Source organism: Camelus bactrianus, chromosome 21 (genome assembly GCF_048773025.1).
Source record: "Camelus bactrianus isolate YW-2024 breed Bactrian camel chromosome 21, ASM4877302v1, whole genome shotgun sequence".
Lineage (NCBI taxonomy): Eukaryota > Metazoa > Chordata > Mammalia > Artiodactyla > Camelidae > Camelus > Camelus bactrianus.
The window spans coordinates 6,398,595-6,426,115 of NC_133559.1; the positions used below are offsets into that span (position 1 = coordinate 6,398,595).

General features: G+C 51.5%; 1 protein-coding gene and 1 non-coding gene across 2 annotated transcripts; both read left to right on the top strand.

The window, feature by feature from the left end:
• Positions 1 to 5,532: 5,532 nt before the first annotated feature.
• IVL (involucrin) lies at positions 5,533 to 8,182 on the top strand. Its single transcript, XM_010954063.3, has 2 exons — positions 5,533 to 5,688; positions 6,826 to 8,182. Exon 2 carries the CDS (start codon positions 6,849 to 6,851, stop codon positions 7,833 to 7,835), a length of 987 nt encoding a protein of 328 aa, XP_010952365.2. The 5' UTR covers positions 5,533 to 5,688; positions 6,826 to 6,848; the 3' UTR covers positions 7,836 to 8,182.
• Positions 8,183 to 24,482: 16,300 nt separating this feature from the next.
• LOC123616595 (uncharacterized) lies at positions 24,483 to 27,135 on the top strand. The gene is made up of 2 exons (XR_012501307.1): positions 24,483 to 25,261; positions 26,592 to 27,135. It is a non-coding gene; the product is annotated as an uncharacterized LOC123616595 (transcript).
• Positions 27,136 to 27,521: the final 386 nt, after the last annotated feature.

Below are 27,521 nucleotides of genomic sequence, written 5' to 3' on the forward strand. Positions count from 1 at the left end.
AGACACACCCGTGCTTGATCCCCCTGCTGGCTGGGGGACGGCTGTTCTGGGCCCCAGCTGCTCCTCCGCGAAGTGCCGAGGGTTAAATGAGAGAGTGAGTGAGGCGTGTTTAGTGTCGTGTCTGGTAAACAACAGGCTTTGAAGGTTTGTCTCCTTCACCTTCTCCTCCCCAGGGACCCTCGCAGCCCCAGTCTGTTCACACCTGCATCCATGCACAGGCCAGTTAGTTGAGTGGTCACAGGGCACAGCATGAATTGTACCCATTGCTCGGTTTCTGTACCCGTCTTCTCATCCGATGGGAATTTCCTGGGAGCAGAAGCAGCGTCCCCCTAAATCCTAAATCTGGGGCTTTCTGAGGTCAGGAGTTGTATCTCCGTCTCAGACTGGGAGGTTAGGGTGGCAGCCAAGGCCCTTCCCCATACACTGGCCCATCTGGGGCCCCAGAGGCCAGCACTTGCCCTGACGCTGCACTGTGGCCTGGTCTGATGGAGTTAGCAGGCAGGGAGGCATATTTGGGGGAAGAAGGAATAGGCCCTGTTTTACACTCTGCACTGGATCCACCCATCTGGAGGCCTGGAGCAGCTGGACAGCATTATGACAAATAGTCCACAAATACAGAGAATGGATGAGGTTAGAAAGGAGCCACGCTGGGGCTGCTCACCCGGGCTCAGTGGGACCCCAGCAAGGCAAAAGATGTGGGCAACTAACTCCTCTTGGTGGAAGCCTCTCCCCCAGGAGAAGGCATGTTGCCCTGATCCCCCCACTACACACATTCACACACACGTGCGTGCACAAACTCCACATGTATCTGAGTGGCCTCTGTAACCACTTTCAGTAGTAACCTTAAGAGCAATTAGTCCTCTCAGGTGGCAGCTGATGCAGGCTCAGGTGTCCCCCAGCACTCCCTAATTTGCAGGGGAGGAAGAGGATGGAGACTGATAAACCAGGCAGTCAGCCAAGACCCTGGGGCATCCTTGCCTCCTTTGACTTGTGGTCCGACTGAGGATGACACTTCCAGGGGGAGCCTGCACAGCTGGTCTAGGTCCCTCTTACCCTGTTGCTCTGCACCTGCCTCCTCTCTCTCCTCTGTGACATCACCCCCACCTTGTCCCTCCAACCAGAGCCCTGCCACCCTTTCCATCTGCCCTCCTCCAGGCTGTGTCCCTCCCCCGACTGCCTCCCTCTCCTGTGCACATCCCTGGGAAGGCTCACCTTCGGGTTCTTCCCCAGTCCTCCCCCGTTCCATGCAGCAGGCAGAGCCCTTACCATCCGTCTCCAGCTCCATGTGGCTGTCTGTGCACTCTGCACTCTCTTACCTGGCTTCCTCTGTCCACATCAAAGCTAGACCCAAACTGCTACCTCTCTTCTGCTCACACGGCCCCCCAGGCTCCTCCATGGACCATCAGGCTGCAGGACAGCAAACCCACCTGGATTCCCCAGCGAGCCCACCCCACGCACGGGAACACCATCCTTTCCTGTGGGGCCTCATGAGTGCCGGAGGAGGACAGTTCTGTGGGCTGAGCTGGAGCATCACCTGAGGCCCGGCAGCAGGCAGATTAGCGGGGGGCAAATGGGCAGTCAGGAGACGTGGCTGCTCTCCCCACTCTCCTCCACACGCTGTGTGACTTTGGCGCTTCAGGGTTTTCACTTGCAAAATAAGAACATTAAATCTGGTGTTATTATAACTCCATATTTAGGCAGGTAACACAGAGCATCCCACCAGCAAACACTGGCCATGACTCCCAACAATAACATAGTCAGAGTACCATCTATGTGCTAACGACATGTATCACCCCACCAAATCCTCACAGAGGTCAAAGGAGGTGCATGTACCCATTTATAGGCCAAGAAACTGAGGGTCACAGAGGTAAAGCAACTTGTCCAGGTAACAAGAAATTCGGTGGGATTCGAACCTAGGCCTGTCTGACTGTAAAGCCAGTGTCTATCCTGGAAAAACAACACTCCTCCAGATTGGATTAGGCTAAAATAAACACCAGCAGCAGCCAGGACACAGAGCTCTCTGTTCCCCGGACCAGCGAGGGTCATCCTGAGGGCATTTGGCTGAATCTGAGCCAAAGAAGACTGGCCCTTCCTCCAAAAAGCCCAGAATTGACCACATTGGAGTCAATCAGTAAATGTCTGACTCACAGAGTTGGAAAATGTCCAAGGTTGCCTAGTGCAACGTGGTGCCAACATCAGATGCTCGGGCACTGGAGAGGGCAGCCTGGTGGGAAGAGAGCTCACTGGGTGGAGATCAGGACATGGGGGTTCCAGCCCAGCTCTATCTCAGACCCTCTGTAAGGCCTTGGGTTTCTCACTGCCCCTCTCCAGACTTCAGTGCCCACCTGTCACAAGAGAGGACTGGCCCCAGCGGAGGGGACTGGGTGCCCTCCCGTGCCCACTGTGTTCCAAGGCCCCTCCAGCTCAGACACACTGTTGCAATCAGGTGCAGAGAATCAGCTGCAAAGAATGTGATTTCCCAGTGAGCTTAGGAGGGGGGGCATCCTGCCAGCTTGGGGAGAAGGCACTGAACATCTTTTCTCCACTACTGATAGCCTTTCATGCCTTCACGCCTCTTACTGCATGAGGGGCAGAAGTGTGACCGTCCCTCCACAGCCATCAGCTTCACAAGCAAGAGCTAACCCTGGGGACTGAGAGCGGGAACCAGCAATCCCACAGGCCAAGAAGGGGAAGGCAGAGGAAAGCGGAGGAGAGGCAAACGGGGCACAACAGATAGACCAGTCCAGAAGCCCGGAGAGGAGGATGAGCCTCTTGGCCCCTTCTGGGTCTCATCTCCCTTCCTTGCTTGTCCCTTCCTGGGGCTCAGAGAGGCCCAACAGGCAGATGAGGCGTGGATGGAGGTCAGGTTCGGGAGGCCACGGAGGAGGACGGTGAGGTTTCCAGGTCTGCGGGACGGTGACCAGTGTGGGTTGCACATTGTGGGGTGATGTAGGCAACAGCGCCCTGGGCAGAGCAGGAGGCCTGTGGGAATGGAGAGGAAGGTAGTGGCCCCAGAGAATGGAGGTATTGCCTCTTGGGGAAGCAGCCTAGGCATGGGGACCAAGATGGGAACGTGAGACCTCCTGGCCCAGGTCAGTTCCCCAGGACTCTCTACCATCACTCCATCCCCACGACTTACTAAGAGCTGTCCTCAACACCCCTCCCCGAGGGCAGCGAAATGAGGGACTCATTCCTCCCCCTTGCCCCCACCCCCAGCTAAGCTACAGTTCAAGAAGGTTGTTTCACTTAGAGAGAAGGAGAAACCAGCCAGTTTCTGCCTCTGCGAGAGAAGCAGCCGGGGCCTCCCTGGGCTGGGGACCAGCCGGGGTCGGGGCCCCTGTGTGTGTCACGGGATGTGAGCTCATCCTCGTTACACTGGGTGGGGTCAGGACAGTTACCCGGCCTCCGCATGTGGACCCCGGGGCCTATGAGGTCACTCAGGCAGACACTGAGAGGATCTCCCATCCGTGTACACGTCTGCCCCCAACATGGCGCAACCTGAGGGCAGGGCGTGGGGCCCTGAGCCCCTAGAAGGCTGGGGCCCCTCCGCTCCTCCCCTGCTCACACGCCCTCCCTCAGCTCCGGTCTTCACTCTCCTCACCACTCCCTAGCTTGGCCCCGTGGCCAAAGGCTCACACACACTGTCTTCCCCACAAAGCTCTCATCAGTCTGTGAATCAGAGGGCGGGAGGCAGATCTGGCAGATATTGGCCCCTGGAAACCCATAAGACCGGTGTGACTTCCTCCAGCTGGGTCTGCTGCCCTGGGACTGACTGTCACGGGTTGGGGAGAGGCAGATTCCTCCCATGTGAGGTCAGCAGCCGAGTGCGAGGCATGTGTGCCCGGTACGAGGATGCTCGGTTAGTTCTCTGCGGGGGGAGCGGGATGGCAGGGGGCGGGGTGGAGGAAGCGTTCCCCGCCCCTGAAGACAGCACCTCCCTCGGCTGAGGAGGGGATGTTGCGAGGCGCCTGGGGAACGGAGGGGGCGTGAACAGAGGCAGGAGGCCTTCCATCCGTCTTTACACACGAGGCCCCAGGAGCATGGCAAAATCGCACATAAATAGATCTCCCCGGGGGCTGGGAGGGAGGGGACTGTCAGGACAACCATGGGGCAGTCGGAATGCTTCTCAGAATTATTAGTCTTTGTCTTCATATTATTCTAATATTTGTTTTCTGCATGGGTTGTGAGGAAGAGAGTTCAAATGAAGTCCCTAAAATAAACTATCCACCAATCATTAAAAGGAAGGCCAGTCACAGCCGGGCTTGTTCACATGCACACACAGGCGCAACGCTGAGGCGCTCGGCAGTCGCTCCCTCCGGGTTCCTGCATTCCTTCAGCGCGGATTTATCGGGCGCGGATTGCATTCAGTGGCTGCGGCAGGTGCTGGGGACAGAGTGGAAAACACACCAGGGAAAACTCTGGCCTTACGGAGCTTTGCTTTCCTGTGGGAGGGGTGGAAAATAAACAAGTGAACACAGCAGATAAAAGATCCTTTAACTGCCACTAGCGAAATGCAGCGGGGCCGCGGGGAGGCTCTCTGGCGGGCCCCCGCGTTCACGGTCAGGCCGAAGGACACGAAGTGTCAGGGGCCCGGGCAGCCCCGAGCCCCGAGGTGGGGGGCACCGGCCTCATCCAAGGGTCTGTGAAACCGTGGCAATGAGTTTAGATTTCACTCCAGGAGCGTGGGGTCACCGTCAGCACTGAGCGGGGACAAGTTCCAGTCCTCACTCTGAAAGACTGCTTAAGCTATTTTTTGGAGAGTAGTTCAGAGACGGCAATGGATGACTCACTTGTATGGATCTTTATACCTTCATGCATTTCCCCCAAACATTATACAGAACATTTGTTCTATCATCATAAAAAGCAATCCTTATTATTTCATGCATTATATCCTTAGTGCCTGTTTCCTTGCCTAGAGTTGTCCGTGACTTGGAGTTTTTGGAGCATGATTCTTGGGAACTTCTGTAACTACAGCCTTCAGCGCAGGGCCTGGGTAGCCCCTGGTACCCAGCAGCAGACCCTGACAAGCTTCTATGTGACCATATTGGGCTAAAGTCAGCCTCAACCCTCCCCTTCCCAGGACAGAGTTTATTTCCATGCAGAATGGAGTTATAGAAATGCCTTGAGAGCAGATGGGTTGTGGGCTAGTAGCCAAGAGAATCCCCCAGCAGCCCCACCCCTTCAGGGAAAGTGATTCCTCCGCCTTTCCACCCCATCTCCAGGCTGGACATCCCAGACAGACGCATGACTCTCTATTCGGTGCCCTTGGAAACGAACCCTACAGCCTAATAATGAGGATAAACCCATTTTACAGGGGGACAAATTGAGATCTGGAGAGAAAACTTGACTGAGATCACAGAACAAGAGGAAAAGGGGACCAGGTTCCTGAGATGCCCCCTTTACCTCCCAGTGCCCAGGTCGTGAGAACCACAGGAGTGACTGAACCCCCAAGCCCTCTGGCCGGGCAGGAGCTGTGTGTCTCTGTGAAAAGGGGCCCTGAGGGGTTTTCTGCTCAAGGTGCTGGTGATGAGTCAGGAAGGGGCTAGAGGAAGTTGAGTGGTGAAACCAGTCTATCTCCTTCAACTCGGGAAGGAGGCCAGGCTGGGGAACTGTATAAAGGTCAGCCTGGCCCCTGCTCAGCTCAGCACTCCACTGGACGCTTCTCTGGCCATCCTTCCTGTGAGTCTGGTGAGTGTTAGCCGGCAGAGCCAGGGTACGGGCCGGGGCTTCCCGCAGGCCAGAGAGCGGTGTCACTCGTGTGCTGGTTCAACTGGCCTACCTGTCCTTCTAGGAAGACTCAGGGCACTATGCTGGGGGCTGGGTGGCATGGCATGAAAACAGAATGGACAGCAGTCCCCTCCTGTCTCATGTGTTCTTGGGACCATATTTTAGAGCATATGGGGGCCAGGGGTGGGGAGAGAGAGAGAGGGCTGAGATGGGGATTAGGGAGGCGGGGAGAATATGGCCAATTTTTGTCCTAAAACTGCTTGATTTGGGCTGACTGTGATTTTGCCTTCTTTATGGGAACAGAAGGTCCAGGGAAATACTTGTAACTCTTGGCTGTGCTACAGAAGGGAGAAATGCAGGGTGGGGAGCACTGGTATATTTGGAGAACCCGGGCAGAGCAGAGGCAGGAGAACCCAGCTTGGGAGTGGGGGCAGCCGTTTCCAGCCGCCTCCCACCACCTCCTCACCCAAAGCCCTGGGGCTGCAGCTGAAGCTCAGGGGTCATGCGAGGAAGCAGCTCTGGGGGCGAGTAGGCCAGTCTGTTCATTTCACAGAGGAGAAATCTGAGGCCCAGAGGGGCTGTGACTTTTCTAGAAGCACATTGTATTTCACTGGGAGGTTTAAGCTGAGAACAAGTCATGTGACTCCAGCTCAGGGCTTGTGCCCTGTCGGCATGGGCCGCTGGCTTCCCAGGACTCAGGAGTCCTCCAGGAGACCTTTCTACTCCTGGCACCTTACCTCTTCCCGGCATAATCCCAGAAGCCGTCTCTCCTCTCTGCCAGTGGAGGTCAGCAGCAGGGGAGAGACAAGGACGGGCAGTGGCGGGAGGTGAGGGGGCATTCAGCCCACCCAGCAGAGCAGCCCTGGAGAGAGCCCTCTTTGGTGGCTCTTGGGAACAAGGGGGTCTCTGGAGGTCCTTCCTGCCCCTCCCGAGTTCTATCCTTCACTCTGCTGCTTCTGGGGAATGACAGCCCAGGGTGGGCGGCAGAGTGTCCCAAGAGAAGAGGGGAAGTGGAGGAACCAGGTGCTGCTGCATTTCCAGGGCTTCGTCTCCTTCCTTGCCTTCAGTGACCCCTCTTATTCCTTTTGGGCTTTTCAGGTTGACCTAAAGCAACTTCCAAGATGTCGCAGCAATACACTCTGCCAGTGACCCTGCCCCCTGCCCTCAGTCAGGAGCCCCTCAAGTCTGTTCCTCCTCCCACTGATATCCAGCAGGAACAAGTGAAGCAGCCAACTCCTCTGCCTGTCCCATGCCTGGAGGTACCCTCTGAGCTCCCAGGGGAGACCCCTTTGGAGCACGGGGAGAAACACACAACTCTTGTGAAGGAGGTACCCGAGCAAGAGTGTGAGCTGCAGCAGAAGGAGCCACAGCAGCCGGAACAGCATCATGAGCAGCAGCAACAACAAGAGTCACAGGAGCAGGAACAGCACGTGGAACAGCAGCAGCAAGAGTCACAGGAGCAGGAACAGCACGTGGAACAGCAGCAGCAAGAGTCACAGGAGCAGGAACAGCACGTGGAACAGCAGCAGCAAGAGTCACAGGAGCAGGAACAGCACGTGGAACAGCAGCAGCAAGAGTCACAGGAGCAAGAACAGCACGTGGAACAGCAGCAGCAAGAGTCACAGGAGCAGGAACAGCATGTGGAACAGCAGCAGCAAGAGTCACAGGAGCAGGAACTGCATCTGGAACAGCATGTGGAGCAGCAGCAGCAGGAGCTACAGGAGCAGGAAGTGCAGCAGCAGCAGCAACAGGCAGAGTGTGGGGAACATCAGGAAGCAGAAGACCCGGAGCAGCAGCTGGAGCAGGAGAAGGCACAAAGGCAGCAGCCGCTAAAGGGAGAGCTGGAACAGGAGAACAATCTCCTGGACCAGCAGCTGGACCAAGAGCGAGCAAAGAAAGATGAGCAACTGGAAAGGAAAGAGGAGCAGCTGCTGGAACACCTGGAGCAGCGCGAGAAGCAGCAGGACCCAGCAGCGCAGCAGGAGGGGCAGCTGAAACAGCCTGTGTTTACCCCAGCCCCTGGCCAGGACCAGGAGACCCACCCCGCCCAGCCGCTGAAGGGAGATGTCTTGCTCCCTGAAGAGCAGCAGCAGCAGCAGCAGGTGTAGTGCCCCCCCCCAAACATAAATCACCACCCCCAGGGGCCCAGAGGCCCCCGGCAATCCCGCACAAGTGAAGAGAGCACCAGAGGCCTCGCTTACCTCAGGTCCTCTGCCTGGTGGCCCGCCTTGTCTGTGAACCTACCCGACCCTGTCCTTCTGCACGTCCTTTGGTAGGGCTGGGGGGAGGGGACGTTGCCACCCAGCGCCCATCACCCTGAGCCCAGCCCCAACCTCCGGTGGCCAGAGCCTCTGCCTGAGGACAGTTACTACAGCAACTCTGACTGCACCCTCAGTGTGATAGCTGAATCTGTGAGTGTGCACAATGATACAGAATAAATCCTAGAAGTCCTGGGGTCCTGTGTTGTTTGGCTTTTTATCCTCTATTGCTCACCGTATAAAAACCTGTGTGGGGGTCAACGGTTGCAACTGCCTCTCTTGGCCAGCTCCCAAAGGAGGACAGACATTTGACCCCTCTTGAATTCTGCTCCCCAAAGCACTCAATACATTCCACCACTGCTAAAAATGAAATCAAAACAACACCAAAACAAAGCAGGGCCGCTTCACTCACACACCTGAGAGCAGCACTTGGCAGTCTTGAAGAGGGCATGGGTTAGTCTGGTTGAGGGGAAGAGGATCTGGTTATCTCAGTTCAGCACCGCCTTACAGTATAACCACCAAATCCAATCCTAACCCAAAGGGGATGGGGCCAAAGGGTGGCCAAAGCGATGGGGAGGGAGTGGGGACTCCACCTGCATTCTGGTGCCTGCCCAGGTTTTCTCTGTGTAGATTGTCCACATGGTTTCCAAGAGCCTTGCAGACCGCCTACACGGTTATAAAGGAGACTTTAGGGAAGCGAAGAAGCAGAACTGGGCAAGATGGTGAGAGGAGAGACTCCTGGGACTGGTCTCTGATGGGGAAAGTGACAGTGTCACTAAAAGAAGTAAAAGTTGGTCTAGCTGAAATCACGGAAGCCAAAAATGCTGAATAGCCTGCAGAAATACAGACCCAAGGTCACTGCAGCGGTTCCCGCCTTGACATTTCTGCAGCTCTCACTGCCCTTGATCACGTCAGCACGTGGGGGGCTCGCTTTTCTGGGAATCACCTTGCTTTAATTATTTACGTGATCTCAGGCAGGGGGTCTCAAGTTACCCAAAACTGTCTTATCACAGTCATAAGCATGTCAGGGACATTCTTTTTTTTTTTTTTTTTTTTTTTTTTGGTGGGGGAGGTAATTAGGTTGATTGATTGATTGGCTGAATGATTGATTTTAATGGCAGTACTGGGGACTGAACCCAGGACCCTGTGCATACTAGGCATGCGCTCTACCACTGAGCTATACCCTCCCCATCTAGGGACATCCTTTTTGAGACTGCCATAGAAGCCAAACTCAATAGTCCTGAACAGCACTTAACATCCGTCAGTCCCCCACCCAACTCCAGCAACACTCACTCTCATTCCTCCTTAGGTATCCTCTCTTGAGTACTGATAGCACCATCTGTGCATTCACTTAAGCCAGAGACACCATCGCATTCCTCACTCCTCTTCTCTTCTTCCCCACCCACCACAGAGACCAAGTCCTCACTACCTCTACCTGCACCTCCCAAGCTTGGACTGAGATCATTTCTCACCTGAACTATTGCAACAGCCCTCAAGCTGGTCTCTCTTGCTTCCCGTCTCCACACACCCTGCAATCCACCCATCACACAGCGGTCAGGGTGTTACCGTTCTGACTTAACCACATTACTCCTTGGGTTAACACTTGTCAGTGGCTCTCATTACTTAGAGGATGAGAGAAGGGAATAGAGTCCTCCTAACGGGACAAGAGTTAAGGGGAAGTCTGGGTGGGACTGACTGGGAAGGTTGGGAACACAGGGAGAAGTAATTAGAAACACCCAAAATATGTGCATAGTTTTTTTTTGAAATCTTAAGTTTTGCCCCCTATTTGTTTTTAGAGGAGGAGGTAATTAGTGAAGTCTTAGGTTTTGAATTTTTTAATAGACCTTATTTTTTTAAGAATGGTTTTTAATTTACAGAAAAGTCAAGAAGATAGTACAGAGTTACCATACATTTCACACTCAGGTTTCCTTATTGCTAACATCTTGCTTTAGTATGGTGTATTCATTATTATAATTAACAAAAGACGGTTGGTACATGGTTATTAACTGAACTTCATGGTTTTTTCCAGTTTCTTTAGATTTTACCTAGTGTCTTTTTCTGTTTGAGGATCTCATCTAGACTATCACACATTCAGCTGTCTTGTTTCTCTAGGGTCCTCTTGACTGTGATGGTTTCTCAGACTTACCTTGTTTTTTTTTTTTTTTCCTTCTTCTTATATTATTTCATGCCCATATGTGTATATTGAGATACAATTCTACAAGTATAATTGCTGGGTCAGTGTATGTGCATGAATACTTTAAAAAATTATATTTTAAACAAAATTTGATACATGAAAAGCATAAATGTTACACGGATATAAATTATAGCATTAGTCATCCAATAAACACTCATCAACTGACCACCTAATCCAAGAACTAGAACATGCCTGGTCAGGTATTTTGCAGACTATCCCACAGTCTGGGTTTGTCTGATATTTTTCTCATGATCAGACTGAAGTTATGGGTTTTGAAGAGGAAGACCACAGAGGTCAGGTGCCATTTTCATATAAAGAGTACATACAATTAACATGATTTATCACCTTGACCACCTGGCTGAGGTAGCGTGTGTCAGCCTTCCCCACTGGAAGGTTATTCCCATCGCCCTCCAACATCCCATCTTTCTATGATGTATCTTTGGAAGGAAGTCACTATGCAAAGCCCACAATTAAGAAGTTGGGAGTTAGGCTCCCCGCCACTGAGGGTGGAGTATGAACATGAAGTATTCTGAGTTTTCTGTACAGGAAATGTCTCTCTTCCCTCTGCTTACGTATGTATGTATGTATGTATGCATTTAATCGCTTATTTACATCAGCGTGTACTCATGAATACTTATTTTATACTTTGGGCTATGACCCAATAGTGCTTTATTTATTTTCTTTTTTATTGTGGTAAAGCACACATCACAGAAAACTTACTATCGTAATCACTGCACACTTCAGAGGTATTAAGTACTTGCACCAACGTGCACATGCACGTTGCTGTGCAACCGTCACCGCCGTCCGTCCTGCAGAACTGTAGCTCTGGACCCGTTCAACACTCATTCCCCATGACCTTCTTCATCAAGCACACTCACCTCTCAGACTTTTTACCCTTTTCTCAATACTCTGTGAAGGTGGTTCTGGAATCTCTACCTCTCTCAGCGTGTGCCATAACTTTTCCCAGGGCCCAAAAGGCTTCCCAGCAGTGTGTCAGGACTGTCCGTGGAGGACCGAGTCATAAGTGTTGCCCTCATATCAATAACATCCCCCTCATCAGTTTCATAGCCCGCTCCTCACTGCCTAACAGCCTCAAGATACTCCCCCAGGAAAGGATTCCCATGTACTGGTACACATTACCTGCAGATCCATCAGCGAATAATTCTGCCCTCCCTTAGCAAGACCAGCACTAACCCAGTGGGCTTCACCAACGGCCAGGAGAGAAGGGGCGGGGAGATCTTGAGTTAGATGATGATGTCTTACAAGGCATCTGCTTCAGCGAGGCCTCTTCGTAGTCTCCAGCCAATGGCAATGTGGCGACTGGCATCTTCTATCCAAGGAGAATGGCCCACTCTTGTAGGCCGAGAAAATTCAGGGGACTTGGAAGTTCAGTGTTACCAAGCACATCCACGAACATGTTCCCATCCCACATTTTGAGATTCCACTGCTTCTCTATGAGGGCCCTGCCCTTGGCATAAGAAACGTGTGGATGCTGCAAATTCAGCTTTCTGTGAAGGTTACTACGAGGTTCTCGGCCTGGTGTGTAGCATCATCTGCCCTCTGTGGGAGATGAGGGACTTTAAATACTACTATGCAGGCCTTCTGACTTTGGGCCAGTCAAAAGGCAGTAAATGGATGGCCTGAGTCTGCTGTTTTTTTCTCTTTAAAGTATCAACAGCATCCAGCAACAATCAACCAAGTCCACTGTCCTTAATGGGCACCGCTCCCTCCATGGATCTCAAACATCAGACGCTGCACCAGCCAGTGCGGCACCATCTGCTGTCCTTGCCCTACTTCACCATAAAAGATAGTACGTTCTTGAACCCATTATCCTTGAAACAGAAAACATAGTAAAAGACACATGAAAGTGTCAGGAAATCTTGGCCAGTTTTGATGAACCCCTCAGCGAGGGCAGACTTGGGGAGTGAGGAAGCCTTCCCAAAAGGAATGAATGGCTCTTGGCTTTGGTGTTTTTGAAATGTTCCTAGCATAAAGGAATAAGAGTACAGTTCAAGCAAGAAGGAACTACAACGGGGTGGGGGCCACCACTGGTAGAGGCTAAAAGAAGGGCGACCCAGACGCAGGCCAGTCTTCCAAAATGCCCGTGGTCTCCTGCTCCCCCTAGTGTCGTGATGCAGAAGTGCAAGGGCCCCACCCAAGGAAGAGTCCAAAAAACAAAGCTTGGGTATCCAGGCTCCAGGGAGACACCTCCAAGGAAATGGTGACGAATAGGACAGGTTGCGCCCTGAAGGGTTCAGAGCGAGCAGGGGCAGAAGGCACGTGCACAGGTGACTTTGCTAACAGTAACTGCCGCCCTTTACTGAGCGTCGGCCATACATCCGCCACAGCGTCAAAAGCTTCACACGCGTGATCTCATCTTCCCGGCACACCACCGCCATCAACACCACCATGTGGGTGTGGTTACCCCCTTTACCCTAGAGTTAAGGAGACTGAGGCTCAGAGAGGACAAGGCATGCACCCCAGCGTCACTCAGCTGGTCACCGAGATCCAAGCTCAGATTGCGTCTGAATCTGGAGCCTGTGCACACGCTTCGGAGACTCAGCGCGGGAAGTCTCAGACGGGTGAGCGAACTCTCAGAGCCAGTGCCTGAAGGAGATGACATATGATTGGGGCTTTGAATGAGCACCAGGGAATGGATTCCAAAATGGGATGGAGCAGGGTCCCAGAGGGAAAAACCTGAGTTCAGGCGTCAACAGGGAAAACACTGTGACTGTGAATGAAATGAGTGGTTCAGCTTGGCTGGATTGTGGGAAGCAGAGGGAAATAAAATGGAAATGCCAGCCGGCCTTGGTACTGTGTTCTGTGTTCTTAAGACCCCTGCTAGAGGCACGAGGCAGCTGAAAATGAAGTAAGAGGCGTGGTTTCCAATCCGTGTGGAAGGACAGAACCCACTGGCCCCTTGTGACTCTTACCGAGCAGCAGGGATGCCCCAGTGCCGTCAGGTACTCTGAGGGGCAGAAACGGGACGAATGGATGAAGGCCAAGTTAACAAGCATGGCAGGGCTGGTCTGAGACGGCGGCTGTGCCTGGGAGAAGGAGAAGAGGAGAGGATTCCTTCCGCGAGAGGCCACTTGGTACGGTGACTCTCTCCTCTGGACCCCAAATGGCCGTGTGTGGTCCAGCAAGGTCAAATGCACTCAGATGGACAAAGAATACACTTTTCCAATTGAGGCATGTTTCCAGAAAAGTCATGACATAGAATACAACGCAAAGAGACCCACACTCGGCATGAGTTATTGTGTCACCGCTACGTCGCTAAAGGTTGGCTTCTTCCTGGCTAAATTAAAAATAAAACTTTAGAATAGAAATATGCTCTCTGGGGTTGGGGGGGGTGAAGGATACAGCTCAGTGGTAGAGTGCATGCCTAGCATGCACGATGTCCTGGATTCAGTCCCCAGTACCTCCATTAAATAAATAAATAAAAACCCAATTACCTACCCCTCCAAAATTTTTTTAATTTTTTAAAATTAGAAAAAATATATGCTCTCTGGGTTCTGATAAGGATCCAACATAAGGGAGAAGACAGGAGCCTTGATTCGTGCCTTGGCTTAGACCACTTTCTGAGAGCAGTCAGGGTGACCTTTCTCCAGCAAAACTTAGGTCAAGTCACTACCAGCTCCGACCCTTCTAGAGCCTCCACGCCCCAGGAACTCAGTCCCCGCCCGACTCCCTGAACTCACCTGCTCCTCGTTCACTGTCCTCAGGTCACATGATGCTCACTGAACCCATTAAGGCCATCCCTGTCTCAGGGCCTTTGCACTTGCTCTTGCTCTGCCTCTATCCACAGACCTCTGTATGATCATCTTGCCATCATCCAGGCCCAACTCCAACGTTTCTGCCCCAGAGAGGCCTTCCCTAACCACCCTAGTTAAAACTTACCATGCTGTAGTTTCTTCACAGCCCCCAAGACTTACCTGAGATTGTGCTATTTACTTGTTTCTTGGTGGTACATGTGCTTACCGCCTCTCGTTCCCTGCAAGGATGTAGGCTCCGAGGGGGAGCAACCTGCGTGGGCCTTGCCGTGTGCGCTGTTCATTCTCTGCCTAAAAGGTGGCCAGTGCGTGGCCGGCCCTCAGTTAGTATTTGTTGCTGGGGACACACTGGCTCTCTGTAAACCGAGTTTTCCACGAATGGGGTATTCTTGGTCATTCCCACCCTTCCCCACCTGCTGAGGCCTCACAGAGACCTTCAGGTGTAGCAAGAACAGGACCCTATCCTATGGCTCATGAGCCTAGAAACTGGTCCAACTTCTGGACTCTCCCTCCAGACGCCCAGTCCCCAGGCTTTTTTGCTCTTTTGTTGGAGTAATAGCGGTGTGATGGAATGGTTTGGCAGAGAGGTAGGTAGGCGTAGAGGGGAAGGGGTAGGGAAGGAAGAACTCTCTGAGCCAGAGGGATGGGTAAAGTTATCTCCCAGATCAGGAAACCTCTAGGAGAAAACAGAGTGTCCTTGACCGTAACTTGCCCCCATGCACTGAGGAGACAATACTGAGGGTGGTGTCCGTCCTCTGGGAAGCCTTCGGCAAAGCCTCCTGGCTGGTTAAGTCCTCCTCTACCAGCTACAGCAACCTCCAAATAACCCTAACAGAGCACTTACCGTCCACTGCTGAAGCCATGCGTATAGTCGGCTACCTGCCTGCTCGAGGCTGTGAGGACTTACAGAGCGGAAACAACATCTTACTTATCTCTGGATTCTCAGCGCCTAGTTCTGGGCCTGGCACGTGGTAGGTGCGCACTGAACGTGGAGTGAGTGTGCTTCTGCGGCGTGCCGGGGTGAGTTCTCTATTTCTGTGCCACTCCTTGCCTGTAGTCCTGAGGCAGACTTTCCATGCAAACAGCCGCTCACTGTCGCGGCACCCAGCACTGCACCCCAGCTCAGGCCCACGGGCGGTGAGCACAGATTCCTGAGCAGCCTCACGACAAAAGGAGGAGCCGAGAGGCAAATCTGGGACTTGCGTCATGAGGACACCATTCCATTTATACCTTCCCCAAGGGAAACAGACATTTCTATAAACATAAAAGATTTCAACACGCCTAAGCATGCGTGTTGGAGGGTGGGGACATATGTGTGTCGCGTGCATCTCTTGGGATGGGGGTGAAGAAGCTGCCTACTTGACTACCTCCCTCAGCTCAGCCTCCCATAACCTTCTGTTTGGACCAGTCATTCAACAGATACTTATTGTTTAGCTCCACATTCGTTTGTTCTTGCGAGTAGGCGACCGTGGGAACCTTTGTTCCTTGAGACTGATATTTAATCTCCCCAAAAGCAAAAGCTCCCTCAACTAGTGGTCTCCTCTGTGACACAGCATGACTTCAATTCCTGGAACATTTGATTTACTGGGATCTCGTTATGTGCTTGGCTCTGTGCTGGTGTTTGGGGAGGACATGTGTTGCTTTGTCCTCCAGAGTTTAACATTTTATCAAATCATATACCCAAATATCTCAAGACCCAAGAAGAACATTCTACATTTCCTAGTAGACGTAGGAGAGACTATGGAAGTAAGAGAGTGTTTCCTTAGAGAAGATATATTTCTTGGGGATGCAAAAGACTTCATGAAGAAGCTACCATTTGAATTTTATATTACAAGGGTATTTTGTATACTCTATGGGGAACTCAAAATATCAGGCTCTATTCATTTAACGTGGAGATAGTTGACTTCTCACTACATCTTTGCACCTCCTTCTGGGGTTGTCTGGCTTCATTCTTAAGAACACTAACTTGCTTCTTGGTTTGCTTTGACCTCCATGCCAAACAGTGCTTCCCTTCTCTGCCATGACAGCTCTGGAATCCAGTCTCTGAGAATCACCAATCACATCCCTGTTGTAACTTCTGTGTTTCCACCACTTGCCTCCTTCCCCAGGCTGGACCGCAGTCTGAACCACCCCATCCCCCAAGGTTCCCATCACTAGTGTGACCTTCTTATTGGCCCCCAGGTGGTCCACAGCTCTAGGTCAGCCCTCAACCGTGATCCTGCCGCTAGTCTTTCTGGACCCACAGTGGTGATGGGAAACGCATAGCTGCAGCCCTGGCCACCCCAGTCCATTCACCCCCACTCGCCACAATACTATTCTCTCTGGAGCAGATTCTTAAGGTCTCGTCCTCTCCTCAGAGAGTCTTATTCCTCTGTCCATAGCCTGATTCTCAGTCGAAACTTGGGACTCTATATTGACATAAAAATTGAGCTCCTTTCTTGTTCACTTTTATTTTCTCCGGCTAGACTCTAAGCAACTTGAAGATCTAAATTTTCCACTGCTTTCATTCTCGATGGTTACCCAGCCCTGTGCTTAGCTGCATGGCAGGTGCACACCAGACACCTGGAGATGCATCTCATTTACATGTACTTCCCTCAGTGCCCAGCAAAGGACACTGCACACAGAGAGAGTACCTCACACACAGTGGGGGCAGCTGAGGATGTGAGTGTGTGCGTGCGTGCATGTAGCACGGCGTATAGAGAGACCCAACCCCACGGAACCTTGGTATGACTCAGAACTTCAGACAGAAAGCGCCTGATCTCTCTACCTGGAAGCAAATACAAGACCTGCTTGTCTGGGTTCCACACACCCACTTGCCAGTATCATCCCGGATGAAAGGTGTGCATGGAAAAGGAGGAGGAGGCAGGAGGGACTTCCCCCACTACCTTCATCTCCCCACCCCGGCCTCACTGCTGAGAGCGGAAGGAAGTCAGCCAGGGAACAGAGGCCAGGGTGGTCGGACCTGAGGCTCCCGGGACCCGCACTCGGGATCTTCTCTTTCACGCTCTGTGGCGCTGCCTTGTCTCATGCCCATAAGTGTTGAGATACCAGGTCCCAGCCCTTTTCCCTGATTCTTTGCTGCCTAAAATAGAACTATATTTTAAACTGACTTTTTAATGCATTTCTCTTTAAGGGCTTTTGTTAAGAGTGAAGGAGCGAGCCTACATTTTAATATTGTAAGGATGCATTTTACATAAGATAAACAGTAATGTATTTATAGAAGTCCATGTATCTGTAGCTAAATCATGTTAGGCCAACTTTAGAACACTCTGCATCGCATTTGAAATATAATCTTTTTTTTTTGAAACTTACATATAATTGGACAGTTTTGTGGCCAGGTTTAAGAGAGCTGTCACATTCAAAGAAGTACTTCCAAAAGCAATTATGTATTTTAATTTAGGGCATTAGAGGAATGCCAAGGAAAGTTTCCAATAACACTCAGAGCAAAATTTCTCAAAATTACATTTCTTACCACCCTATCTGGATACAGACAGTCAGATTGATATAGATACTACTGACAGAAATCACCCCCCTTCAAAAAATTCTCTCCCCTTCCTTTCTAAAATTGCAAAGAAACTGTGCAGACAGCAGACACTGAGCATGTGTACACACTCTCTCTTGCATCTCTTCCTGTCTCTTTTATGTCTCAGTTCTTTAATATGAAGATCAACTTAGCCTTTTGATTTTCTTCAGTTTAGTGTTAATTTACCCTCCTTGCCCATTTCCCAGATTCTGAACAACAAAGAAAGACAAAAAAGAGCTCTCCATTTGGAGGGACAAGCTAGTGTGAAGCCACTTTTCATACTGTCCTTTTAATCTGCATCAAAACTAAATCTAGCAAGAGAATTCGTGGTTCTCCAAATGCTACTGAGGGAGCAGAGGTCTGCCGCGCAACTCATCCCTCCCAGGTTGGAGGATGCACGAGCAGACGCAGCATCCTACAGATCTGGGCTTTTCAGGCCGGCTGATGTCCTTCCTCCCCAGTCATGTGAGCTTAGCAGAAGATCCTCTTGGTTGGGGAGGGAATGTCTCATAACTACTTTTTAAGATTAGGCACACTCACTGCTTGGCAGCCCTGAAGCTGGGGTGCAGAGTGGGATACTTCTACCAAGAGAAAAGGAGCCACCTTGTCTGTCTTCTCCCCCTCCATCCCCCGACCCGTGTACGCACACAGGTGTGAGCACACAAACGCCCTGGCCTCCAGCTTAAACTTACCTGATACATTCTAGACGGGACTCCCTGGAGTCCTGGGGGTTTGGTTGTCTCTTTTAAGAGAATCAGGAAGGAAGCAGAGCCAGACAAAGTGACAAGTGTCCTCTCCCTCAGTGACAAGACATAAAACCCAAGATCCAGGGACCCTTTGGGAGACTTTGATCTCACTAAAGACACTGCCCAAGTTCTCCGCATCTGTCTCTAACCCACTCAGAATCATAGGCTGTTGCTCAGAAACCCGTGTGTGTATATTGCTGGAAGAGAGGAAGCAGCCACAGCCACCTGGAGGGAAAGATTATGCAGGGACAGGAAGCTTGCCTAGCTCCATCCACCTCGCTGTGTGTGTGAATTGTTTCTCTACCTTATTCTCTTATCCAGTGCCAGGTGGGTGTCAGGGATTCCCGACAGAAAGACTATGTGAGCAAAGACCTTGCAGTGAGAGACAGCAGGTTATCTGCCAGGAACTACAAACGGGTCCTCACTGATGGGGCAGAACATCAACGGGGGGGAGGGGTAGTGAGACAAAGCTGGGGGGGCAGGCAGGGCCATACCAGCCCAGAATTTAGGCTTTATCCTGTAGAGACGGGGCATGAGGGGCCCTTGAGGGATTCTGTGTAGGAGAATGACATGGGCCCACTTACATTTAAAATGTGTTTATTTAAAATGTGTTCATTTTAACATGGCTTCAGACTTATAGAAAAGTGTCAAGAACAGTACAAAAAATCCCTAGATAACCTTCAAGCAGATTCACCTAGATTTCAAGTGTTGATCTTTCTCTCTCTCCCTCTCTCTTTCTCTCTCTCTCTTTATTTACTTATACAGGTACAGGTATAGACATATAGATATATACAGACAGATTCAGAAAAAAGGAAACAAGACAAATATATATATATATATATATATATATATATATATATATATATATAGGGAGAGAGAGAGAGAGAAAGAGATGTATGTATCTATATTTATATCTATATACGCATAAACAGATACTAAGCTGGGGCATATCTCTGTGTGTGTGTGTGTGTGTGTGTGTGTGTCTGTGTGTGTCTGTGTCTGTGTATCTGTATTTATCTGTTTTGTTTTCTTTTTCCTGAACATTTGGAGGGTAAAATGCAGATGATATGCCCCTTTGCCCCTAAATACTTCAGTGTCTAGTTCTTAAAAACAAGAAACTCTCTCTTCCTCTTGCTTTCAAAATTATTACTTTGGCGCCTGTGTAGAAAATGGTTTGCCTCTAGAGAGACCCAGATAGGGAAATGGGTAAAGAAATCTCGTTGGCGGTCAAGGCAAGAGCTGATGAAGGCCAGACCAGGGTAGGCGCTTCTTAAAACCACACGCGTTCTGTGTGGTACACCTTACGTGTCTAGGCGATAGACTGATGGGACTGGTAGGCGGTGAGATGAGGTTCCAGGCGCTGCCTTGTTTCTGGTCGGGTCTGCTGGGTAGATGGTAGGTTGCGGTGCAGTTCACTGAAATGGGGAGCAAGGGAGGGGTGATAAGTTCTGTCCTGGGCGTGTTGTGACCAGTGTGCCTTTGAAACATCCAGATGGAGATACTGAGGAGGATGCTGGATGTACTACGGAGCTGAAGCACCAGGTAGAGGCCTGGGCTGGAAACGGAGATTCGCGAGTCATTCGCAAGTTTAAAGGTGGTAATTAGCAGCTGAGGAGTGAGTGAGGTCACCAAGAGAAACGGGGAGCCTGGAGGCAGATCCCTGTGGAAACTCAGCCTCTTAGGGACCTCATTCCATATCTTAGGGCCGTGCAGAACAAAGTCAAGGCTTCATTCCCTGCGGCAGCCAAGTCTCCCAGGACATCGCTGTCATGACAGGGAAACCGCTGGCTGTGGGCCTGGAGAAGCCAGTGGCTGGGGAGCCGGCTGCGGGGGGCTTGGAGGTGAATAGCTCATGTCTCACAGCTGGGGGCTTCCTAAGAGTCAGGAAGGGGAGAGGTGACTTGAAGGGGTTAATCCCTTTGCTCTGAAAGGCTGGATAAAAGCAAGAGAGAATGGGTTCTTGCTTAATGAGGTCAGAGTGCAGGCCACAGCGTGTCCCCGAGGAGAGGGTCAGGCCGAGAGGGGCAAGCCGGAGCCCCGCGCTGTGACCTGGAGAGCCTGGCAGCAGACGCGTGGGGTGTGGGCGCCCCACAAGCCTGGTCCTGCCATGGCTGCAAAGGCCTGGCTTTGCGGGGGTGGGGGCAGACAGGAGGCGAGGAGAATTCCTAAGAGTTTGACGTCAACCAAAGTCCTGTTTCATTTGTTTTTTTGGTTGTTTTTACCTTGCTTTGGTCTGGTTTGGGGTCAGATACCAAGTTCAAGTCTCCTCTCTGGCATTTGAAAATTGTGACCCCGCATAAGTCACTTCCCTCGCCTACCTCATCTTTTCCGTATTTGCTAGTGAAAAGATAGGATGGACCACATTAACAATACCCAAGCTTTTGGATTTCACTAAAATTTAAAATTATATTTTTAAAAACAACGCTTTCAGGAAAGAGGGCCATCTCTTTATTTGTCCAAGTTTGGGCAAAAATCCTTTATAATTACTATCACTTCTGTAAATAAAGGTGATTCTAAAACCAATAACTCTGGAAAAAGCATAGTCCCAAAAAGAAAACAAAAAAGAAGACCTTCCAAAGAAATAAAATCAGCAACCTTATACCAACCTCTACAAAACAACCATAACATTTCTCATTTCTCAGTGACTTGCTGAGAAGATCATCAAGTGTTGACCTAATCGTCAGGCCAGGAATTAATTGGGAGCATTTTGTGTGACTCCTGGGCTCCTCCCAGCTCTGGCACCTGCTAGTCTAGAATGCTTTCCTGTCCCTGACCAAGCGCTGCTACCAGGAAGAAGGACCGAAATTCTGGGAACTAACACTTCCCTGCTTGGCTTCCTGTGTTTCTTTCTAGTGCTCAGCACAAACCTGGCTCCCGGCAGGTGAATTCCCCCTCCTGTGGCCTCCTCACACCCTCCTCTACTGCTGCCCAGCGCAGTGTACTGGCTGGTTACATGCAGTGCACATACAACACGCAGCGTGTGTACATGGCGTGTGGCACCTGCGACTCGCTGGGTGTCCCGCCGGACCAGACACGAGGTGTATGAACAGGCATCTGGTCCTTATTTTCCGTCCTCCCAGCCCCGATCTCAGCCCAGTTTTGTCACTTAGAATCATAAGGGTTCCCTTGACTCCCCCTCTTCCGCTCCCTCCATCCTCTCCGTCCTCCAGTCCTGTTCTCAATTCAAGAACATTCTTAAACCTGTCTTCCCCTTTCCACTTCTGCCGCTGCCTCTTAGGTCAGGTCCCCCGCCTGCATCTCACCCACCTCGCCCCTGATCCCACCTCACCATGTGCACCGCAGCCAGACTCACCTCCAAAAACACCCTTTCAGTCACGTCCCTCCTTTGGCTCCTATTCGCTATGGAAAAATCACACTGTGTTTACAACTGGAAAGAGCGTTAGGGATTATCACATTTTGCAGAGTAGAAAATCGGAACCCCAGAGAGGGGAAGCTCGTTGTCCAAAAGCGCACAGTTAATTGTTGTGAGAGCCAGAAATACACCTGGGCTTTCTAAATAGAAGCCAGTGCCCATCTGCCTCTTTATGCTAATCAATAGAATTTTACAAAATATCCGGCATACAATCACAGGGCATCTCTGCAGGACTTAAGAGTCAAAGCTGAGGCCCCCTTAGTGTGTCTTCCGCCCTGCATTCCAGCTCTGCCGGCCCGGGGTTCTGGTCCCACTTCCACCGCCCACTGCTCACTAGCACTGACCATCCACTCCAGTGAGTGTGGTCTCTTTTTTTCCCCCAAACACACGTAGGTTCTTCCCACCTTCAAATGTAGTCTCAGTCCATATTCCCTTGCCTGGAATGTCCTCATTCATTTCACAGGAATGTATTTAGCTCTGAATCTGAGCCAGAACCCTTGCTGGGTATCAGGATATAAAGATAAAGTCAGGGTTTCTGCCTTGAAGGAGCCCACGGTCCGGGAGCTTTTCCTGCCCGCCCTGAAGCTTCACTGTCCCCACCAGCCCATCCCAGCCCAGAGGAGGGACCACTCCTCTGAGTTCTGTACCTCCCTTGTCCCATGTCGTCCCTCAGGTCCTGACTCACGGTGTCTGCCTCCCAGATCCAGTTCCTCTGTCACACTAGACTGGCTTTATCTCCCCAAGAAGGTCATCCACTCCTCGAGGGCTGGGCCTGTGTGTCACTCGGTTCCCCAGTCTCCAGAGTACTGGGCCTGGCGTCTGACTGGATCACTTTTACAAAGCTCAGTGTGCACCTCCCGTCCCCACGGCCTCACCGTCATGTTCACACTCATGTGAGGGAAACGAGGATGAGACGGATACTAAGAAAACCTGAAGGCGCAGAAACGTCCTCAAGAGCCATATGGAGCCTTAGGGTACAGGAACCACGCGGAAGAAGCGGGGTCCTGTGCCTGCTGGACACGGACCAGTGGTCAGTAGTGAGATGTGCGGAGGTTTTGGAAACTGGGAGAAAATACCATCTCCCATTCCATCAGCTGCACTGAGAACTGGCTTTATGCCCCACAAACACTGAGTGCTGGAGGACAGGAGAGACTCACACGTGCGTATGTGAGTATGCGTGTGTGTGCGCGCGCGCGCATGTGTGTGTGTGAGCATCAGAGAGGCAGAGGTTTGGAGAAAGAGAAAGACAGAGTGAAGCTAATGAAAGTCAGTGAATAATACCATTCGAAATGTCCAGGATAAGCATTTGGTTTTATTGGTAACATCTAAATCACCCGTGCCTTCTGTCCTCTGCAGTAGAAGCCATACTGACCAATCATTCTTTTTCTTTTTTTTTTAAGTTAAAGTACAGTCGGTTACAATGTGTCAGTTTCTGGTGTACAACACAATGTCCCAGTCATGCATACGCATACATGTACTTGCTTTTGTATGCATACATATATTCATGTTCTTTTTCATTAAAGATTATTATAAGATATTGAACATAGTTCCCTGTGCTATACAGAAGAAATTTTTAAAATTTTTACTTTTATACATAGTGGCTAACATTTGTAAATCTCAGACTCCCAAATTTGTCTTGAGGTCTCTGACTCCACCACAAGTCTGTTCTGGGTCGTGGGGGCCCCTGTGAGAAAAGGTGCACGGAATCTAACATCCAAAGCTCATGGATCAGCTGAGGTCACACTTTCTCGAGTGTGAGGGCCTCGCTACCAGGACACTTGGGCTTTTGAGTTCTTCAGCGAATCCGAGTCCAATCACTGAAAAATATCTAAAGCGTCTGGAAGGAGGAGGAGACGTGAAGCGTTTTATCCCCCGTCCCCCTTACACAGGCCCAGGTCGCAGAGGCAGCCCTGACGCCCCGAACCCCGCTCTGCTCAGTCGTCTTGCCCCGAGCGTGGTCTGAGTGCACGACTTCTTGATGAACTCACGGTTGTCCTAGGGTAACTGCACCGCACCGCCTGTCCTCGCTCCTGCTAGGGACCTGCATTGAAATCCCTTTCCAACTCTTCCTGGGGTTGCTGTTGTCACAGTGATTCCAGGTCCAAGAAATCCTCTCCCAGGAAGGCCTGGATTCCTCTGGGTCTCTCTCGGTTACTTGCCCGTGCATGGCCTGCGATCCTAATAGTTCCAGAGGGAGAGACGACTGACTTCCAAGCCTGTGTCCCCTAGAGCCGCGGTGTGACTCCCCGCGATCTAGGGAAGCTGTGAGGCTTTCAGTAGAACTGTGGCTAAATTCCGGGTCTGAGCTGTAAAGCCGGCCACCCTCAGGTCTAGCTTATCTATTTGCATCTCTTTCAGTCAAGGGCTTATAATACCCACAGCGAGTGCTGCTACTTGCCTTCAAGTGTTGCAACGATCAGCTCTGGACTCCGAGAGCCCTTTGCTCTGGTCTTCTGAGCCCTGCTCAGTGGAACACCCAACGGTTGTTAAGCTCTTCTTCTGTGCCAAACACTATGCACATACTTCACATACGCTGTCCACTGTAGCCCTTACCACCCACCTGCAGAGCGGTGTTACCCTCTTCAGCAGATGAGGAACGTGAGGCTCAAAGACACCACGTGCCCCAGGCCACCCAAATGGTGAAGGTCAGAGCCCCAGTCTCTACATTACTTGGGGGTTTTTTAAGAGGCACGTTCCAGTCATCGTCAGACACGGGGAGCATCCAAGTCCGTGCCCTGGGCCGTCCCTCTTTGTCCTGGAATCTCTAACCAGAATGGGGAGGAGGAATTAGGACTGAGGCTCTGGGAGCTCAGAACCTAGGACCCGGCCCAGCTGACTCCTCCGGGAGCTCATTCCAGTTCAGCGTTTCTCAGCCCTTCCACCTCCACTTTATGATAATCATTTCCCTGGGAAGCCTGGAGTCCGGGTGACTTACACACATGTAGAGAGATAGAGAGATAGGTACTGTCTACTGTAACCACCCAGTATCTCTTCATGAAGCCTAATGGTTTTCTCAGTAACAGGCAGGACAGAAGGCGGCAGCCCCCATTTATTGTTTAAACGGCAAGAGATGTAAAACCAAAGCTGCTTGCCCTGCTTCTCACCAGTTCAGGCTGAATGTGGCTCCAGGTCTAGGTTAAAGTTAAACCTGTGCTGAGTTTAATGGGCTTCCCAGAAAGCCACTCACCCATCATTTGTTAAGTTTCCCTTAAAACAATGCTCTCTGGGTACCCCGCCCAGCCTCCCCCTTCCCCCACCAACCGGAACATCCCGGAACACTGCCCTCACACCCCCCACACCCTGCACTGGCCTGAATGCTTGCTTGGGACGATCCCAGATGCCAAAGTTCTAAGTCAAAAGTCATGAGTGGGTTTGGAAATCCAAGGCAGCCAGGTCTCGTAAAGTGATGGGGAGGTGGGGCTGGGGCCAGAGTTAAGGCACCATCATCCCCAAGCAAAGAGGGAGGCTGTCAGCCCAGGGGGTGAGTAAAGCCTGAAATTTGAGGAAGGACAGGTGCATCCTCTTGTGACTAGGGCCTAATTAGGATGCCCCAATCCTAGGCCAGCTCATGGCCTCAGGCAAGGATACAAGATGTATAAAAGGTGGGCAGGCTCAGAGCGTTCCAAACCCCTCGGCATCTCCACACTCCAGCCGCTGGTGAACTTGGGTAAGTCTGGCAAAGGAGCCCCCCTCCTTGCAGCCTTGCTCCACATGGTCCCAAACTCTGACTGGGAGCTGGGCTGAAGCTCTGGGTGGTTGGTCAGAAAGAAAGTCCTCGTTTGGGCATCTCTCTCTTCCTCATCATCTGGGACCACCCGATCGTGAGGGGCAAGTCAACCGCTGAAAGGTGTGGGAAGGCAGGCTGAGATGGGACGGGAAGGTCTGCCAAGAGGCCACGTCTGAGGCTCCTGCTGGCATGTGTGGTGCCGGTGTTGTGTGTCTCCCGGTGCTGAGAGGGGCTCGGGAGGAGGATAGGGAGGCACCGGCTCAGGGGCGGAACAGGCAGAGCTGCCTTTAAGGGAAAGACGAGCACAGGGAGAGAGGGGAGCTCCCCAGGGAGCGGGAGTGCAGAGGCCCCAGGGAGCTCAGAGCAGCAGCAGCAAGACGACTGGCGCAGGGGCAAGGTCCTGCTCCGGGAGTTGGGGACCACTGTTCCCACCGCCCTGTGCTGAGTGCCTGGGGAATGACTACTTCCCTCTCTGAGTTTTGCTTTCCTCAACTGTAATTAAGAGGTGAGCTAAAAGGTCCATTTTGTCTCCAGATTCCTCTTTTCTGTGAATTTTCTTAGAGAGTGGTTAAGATGCTCCTTGCTACCCTTTTAAAATTGCTAGGAATTGATTTACTAAGTCGAAACCCTTACACGGTGCTCATCATGCACTGGTACTCGTGGGTGGGTGGGTGTGCGAGTGTGTGTGCGCACATACACACACATATTGGCGGGTGTACATATTTATGTGTGTGTGTTTGTATGGACGGATTTTTACGTATTCATTTAATTCTTACGACAACTTTAAGAAAAATAAGTACAGAGGATTTCTGTAACTTGCTCGGTCACACAGCTGGTTAATGGTTTAGCCAGGACTCAGATCCCAGGAAATCCTGTTTCAGATTCCATAGTTTTTGCCATAACAGTACCTTACTTTTTGTTCTCTTTCTCTCCATCTTTCCTTCTTTCTCTCTTTCTCTCCTCTCTCTTTTTACATTTTTCTTTGTTTTCTTCTGCCTCTCTCCCCTTCTCTTCTCCCTTCTTCCTCCCTTCTTTCTCTCCTTCCTTTCATGTTTCTTTGTCTCAAAAATTTTGGAATAGCTTATAGACTTGTAGCTACAACTTATACTCAAGCACACATGCACACACATTTACACACACACACTTCACATCGGTGAAGCCACCAGGACAAAGGAAAAGTGGCGCAGGTGTGAATGAGGCAGGGGGTTCTCCCAGCTCAGGTCTCCCTAAGGCTCCAGCGTGCCTCACTCCCGTGTCTTTCTGCTTCCAGTGCACACCCAGCCCAGAATGTCTCAGCAGAAGCAGAAGCAGTGTGCTCCCCCCCAGCAGTGCTGCCCCCCGCCTCAGCAGACCAAGCAGGCTTGCCAGCCTCCACCCAAGTGCAAGGAGCCCTGTGCCCCCAAGTGCCAGCCGAAGTGCCCACCCCCTCAGCAGTGCCAGAAGTCCAAGCAGAAGTAAGCCCCGGGCCTGTGACCAGAGGCCAAGCCCCCGGGGGATCACAACGCGTAGAGCCCGCTCCCCTCTCTATGCAGCCGTGGGCCCCACTCACCACCGGCTTCCGCGTGCGGCCGCACTCCGGGGAAAGGCAGCACCCAGACGGCAGCTTCCTGGATTGCTCCCTCTTGTTCATCAGCAGCTGCAATTCCCATCTCAGACAAAGATCTCATTCTAAGCTACCTAATTATCTTTGCTGACGTGTATCTACATTACCCTGTCGACTTCTTGGAAACTTGGCCCTGTGCCTGGACACCCTTTCCTGTCAACCTTCAATTCTGCTCCTGTTTTCCAAACAATTAAACACAATCCCTCTGGCATTCATGTCTCAGTTTGATTATTTTGTTGTCTGGCAATTTAAAATTCCTGCAGGTCTTGTACCCCACTCCCCAGCCCAGAGCCCTGGGAGAGCTGGGCGTGTGGGCAGGCTGAGGAGGAGACGTGGGGCAGTGGCACTCTGGAGCTGAAGGACATTTACACGGGTCCTGCTGGGGCAGGGAGGAGAGATGGGCATCTCTGCGGCCTGGAGACACAGCCTACATCCATGGAAAATGAGAACGCCACATGGGACCAGGGGAGAGGATGCCCATCTAGAAACACATGCCCAAACCGCCCCCCCCAAAATCATCCTTATCCTCATAGGCCCAGAAAGAGTAAGGGACTGCCCCAGCCAAGAGCTACAAGAGCTACATACAAAGAAGAGGAC

Bases quoted from the DNA above. Each gene is read 5' to 3' on its own strand.
- IVL (XM_010954063.3), top strand. From the start codon at position 6,849: ATGTCGCAGCAATACACTCTGCCAGTGACCCTGCCCCCTGCCCTCAGT.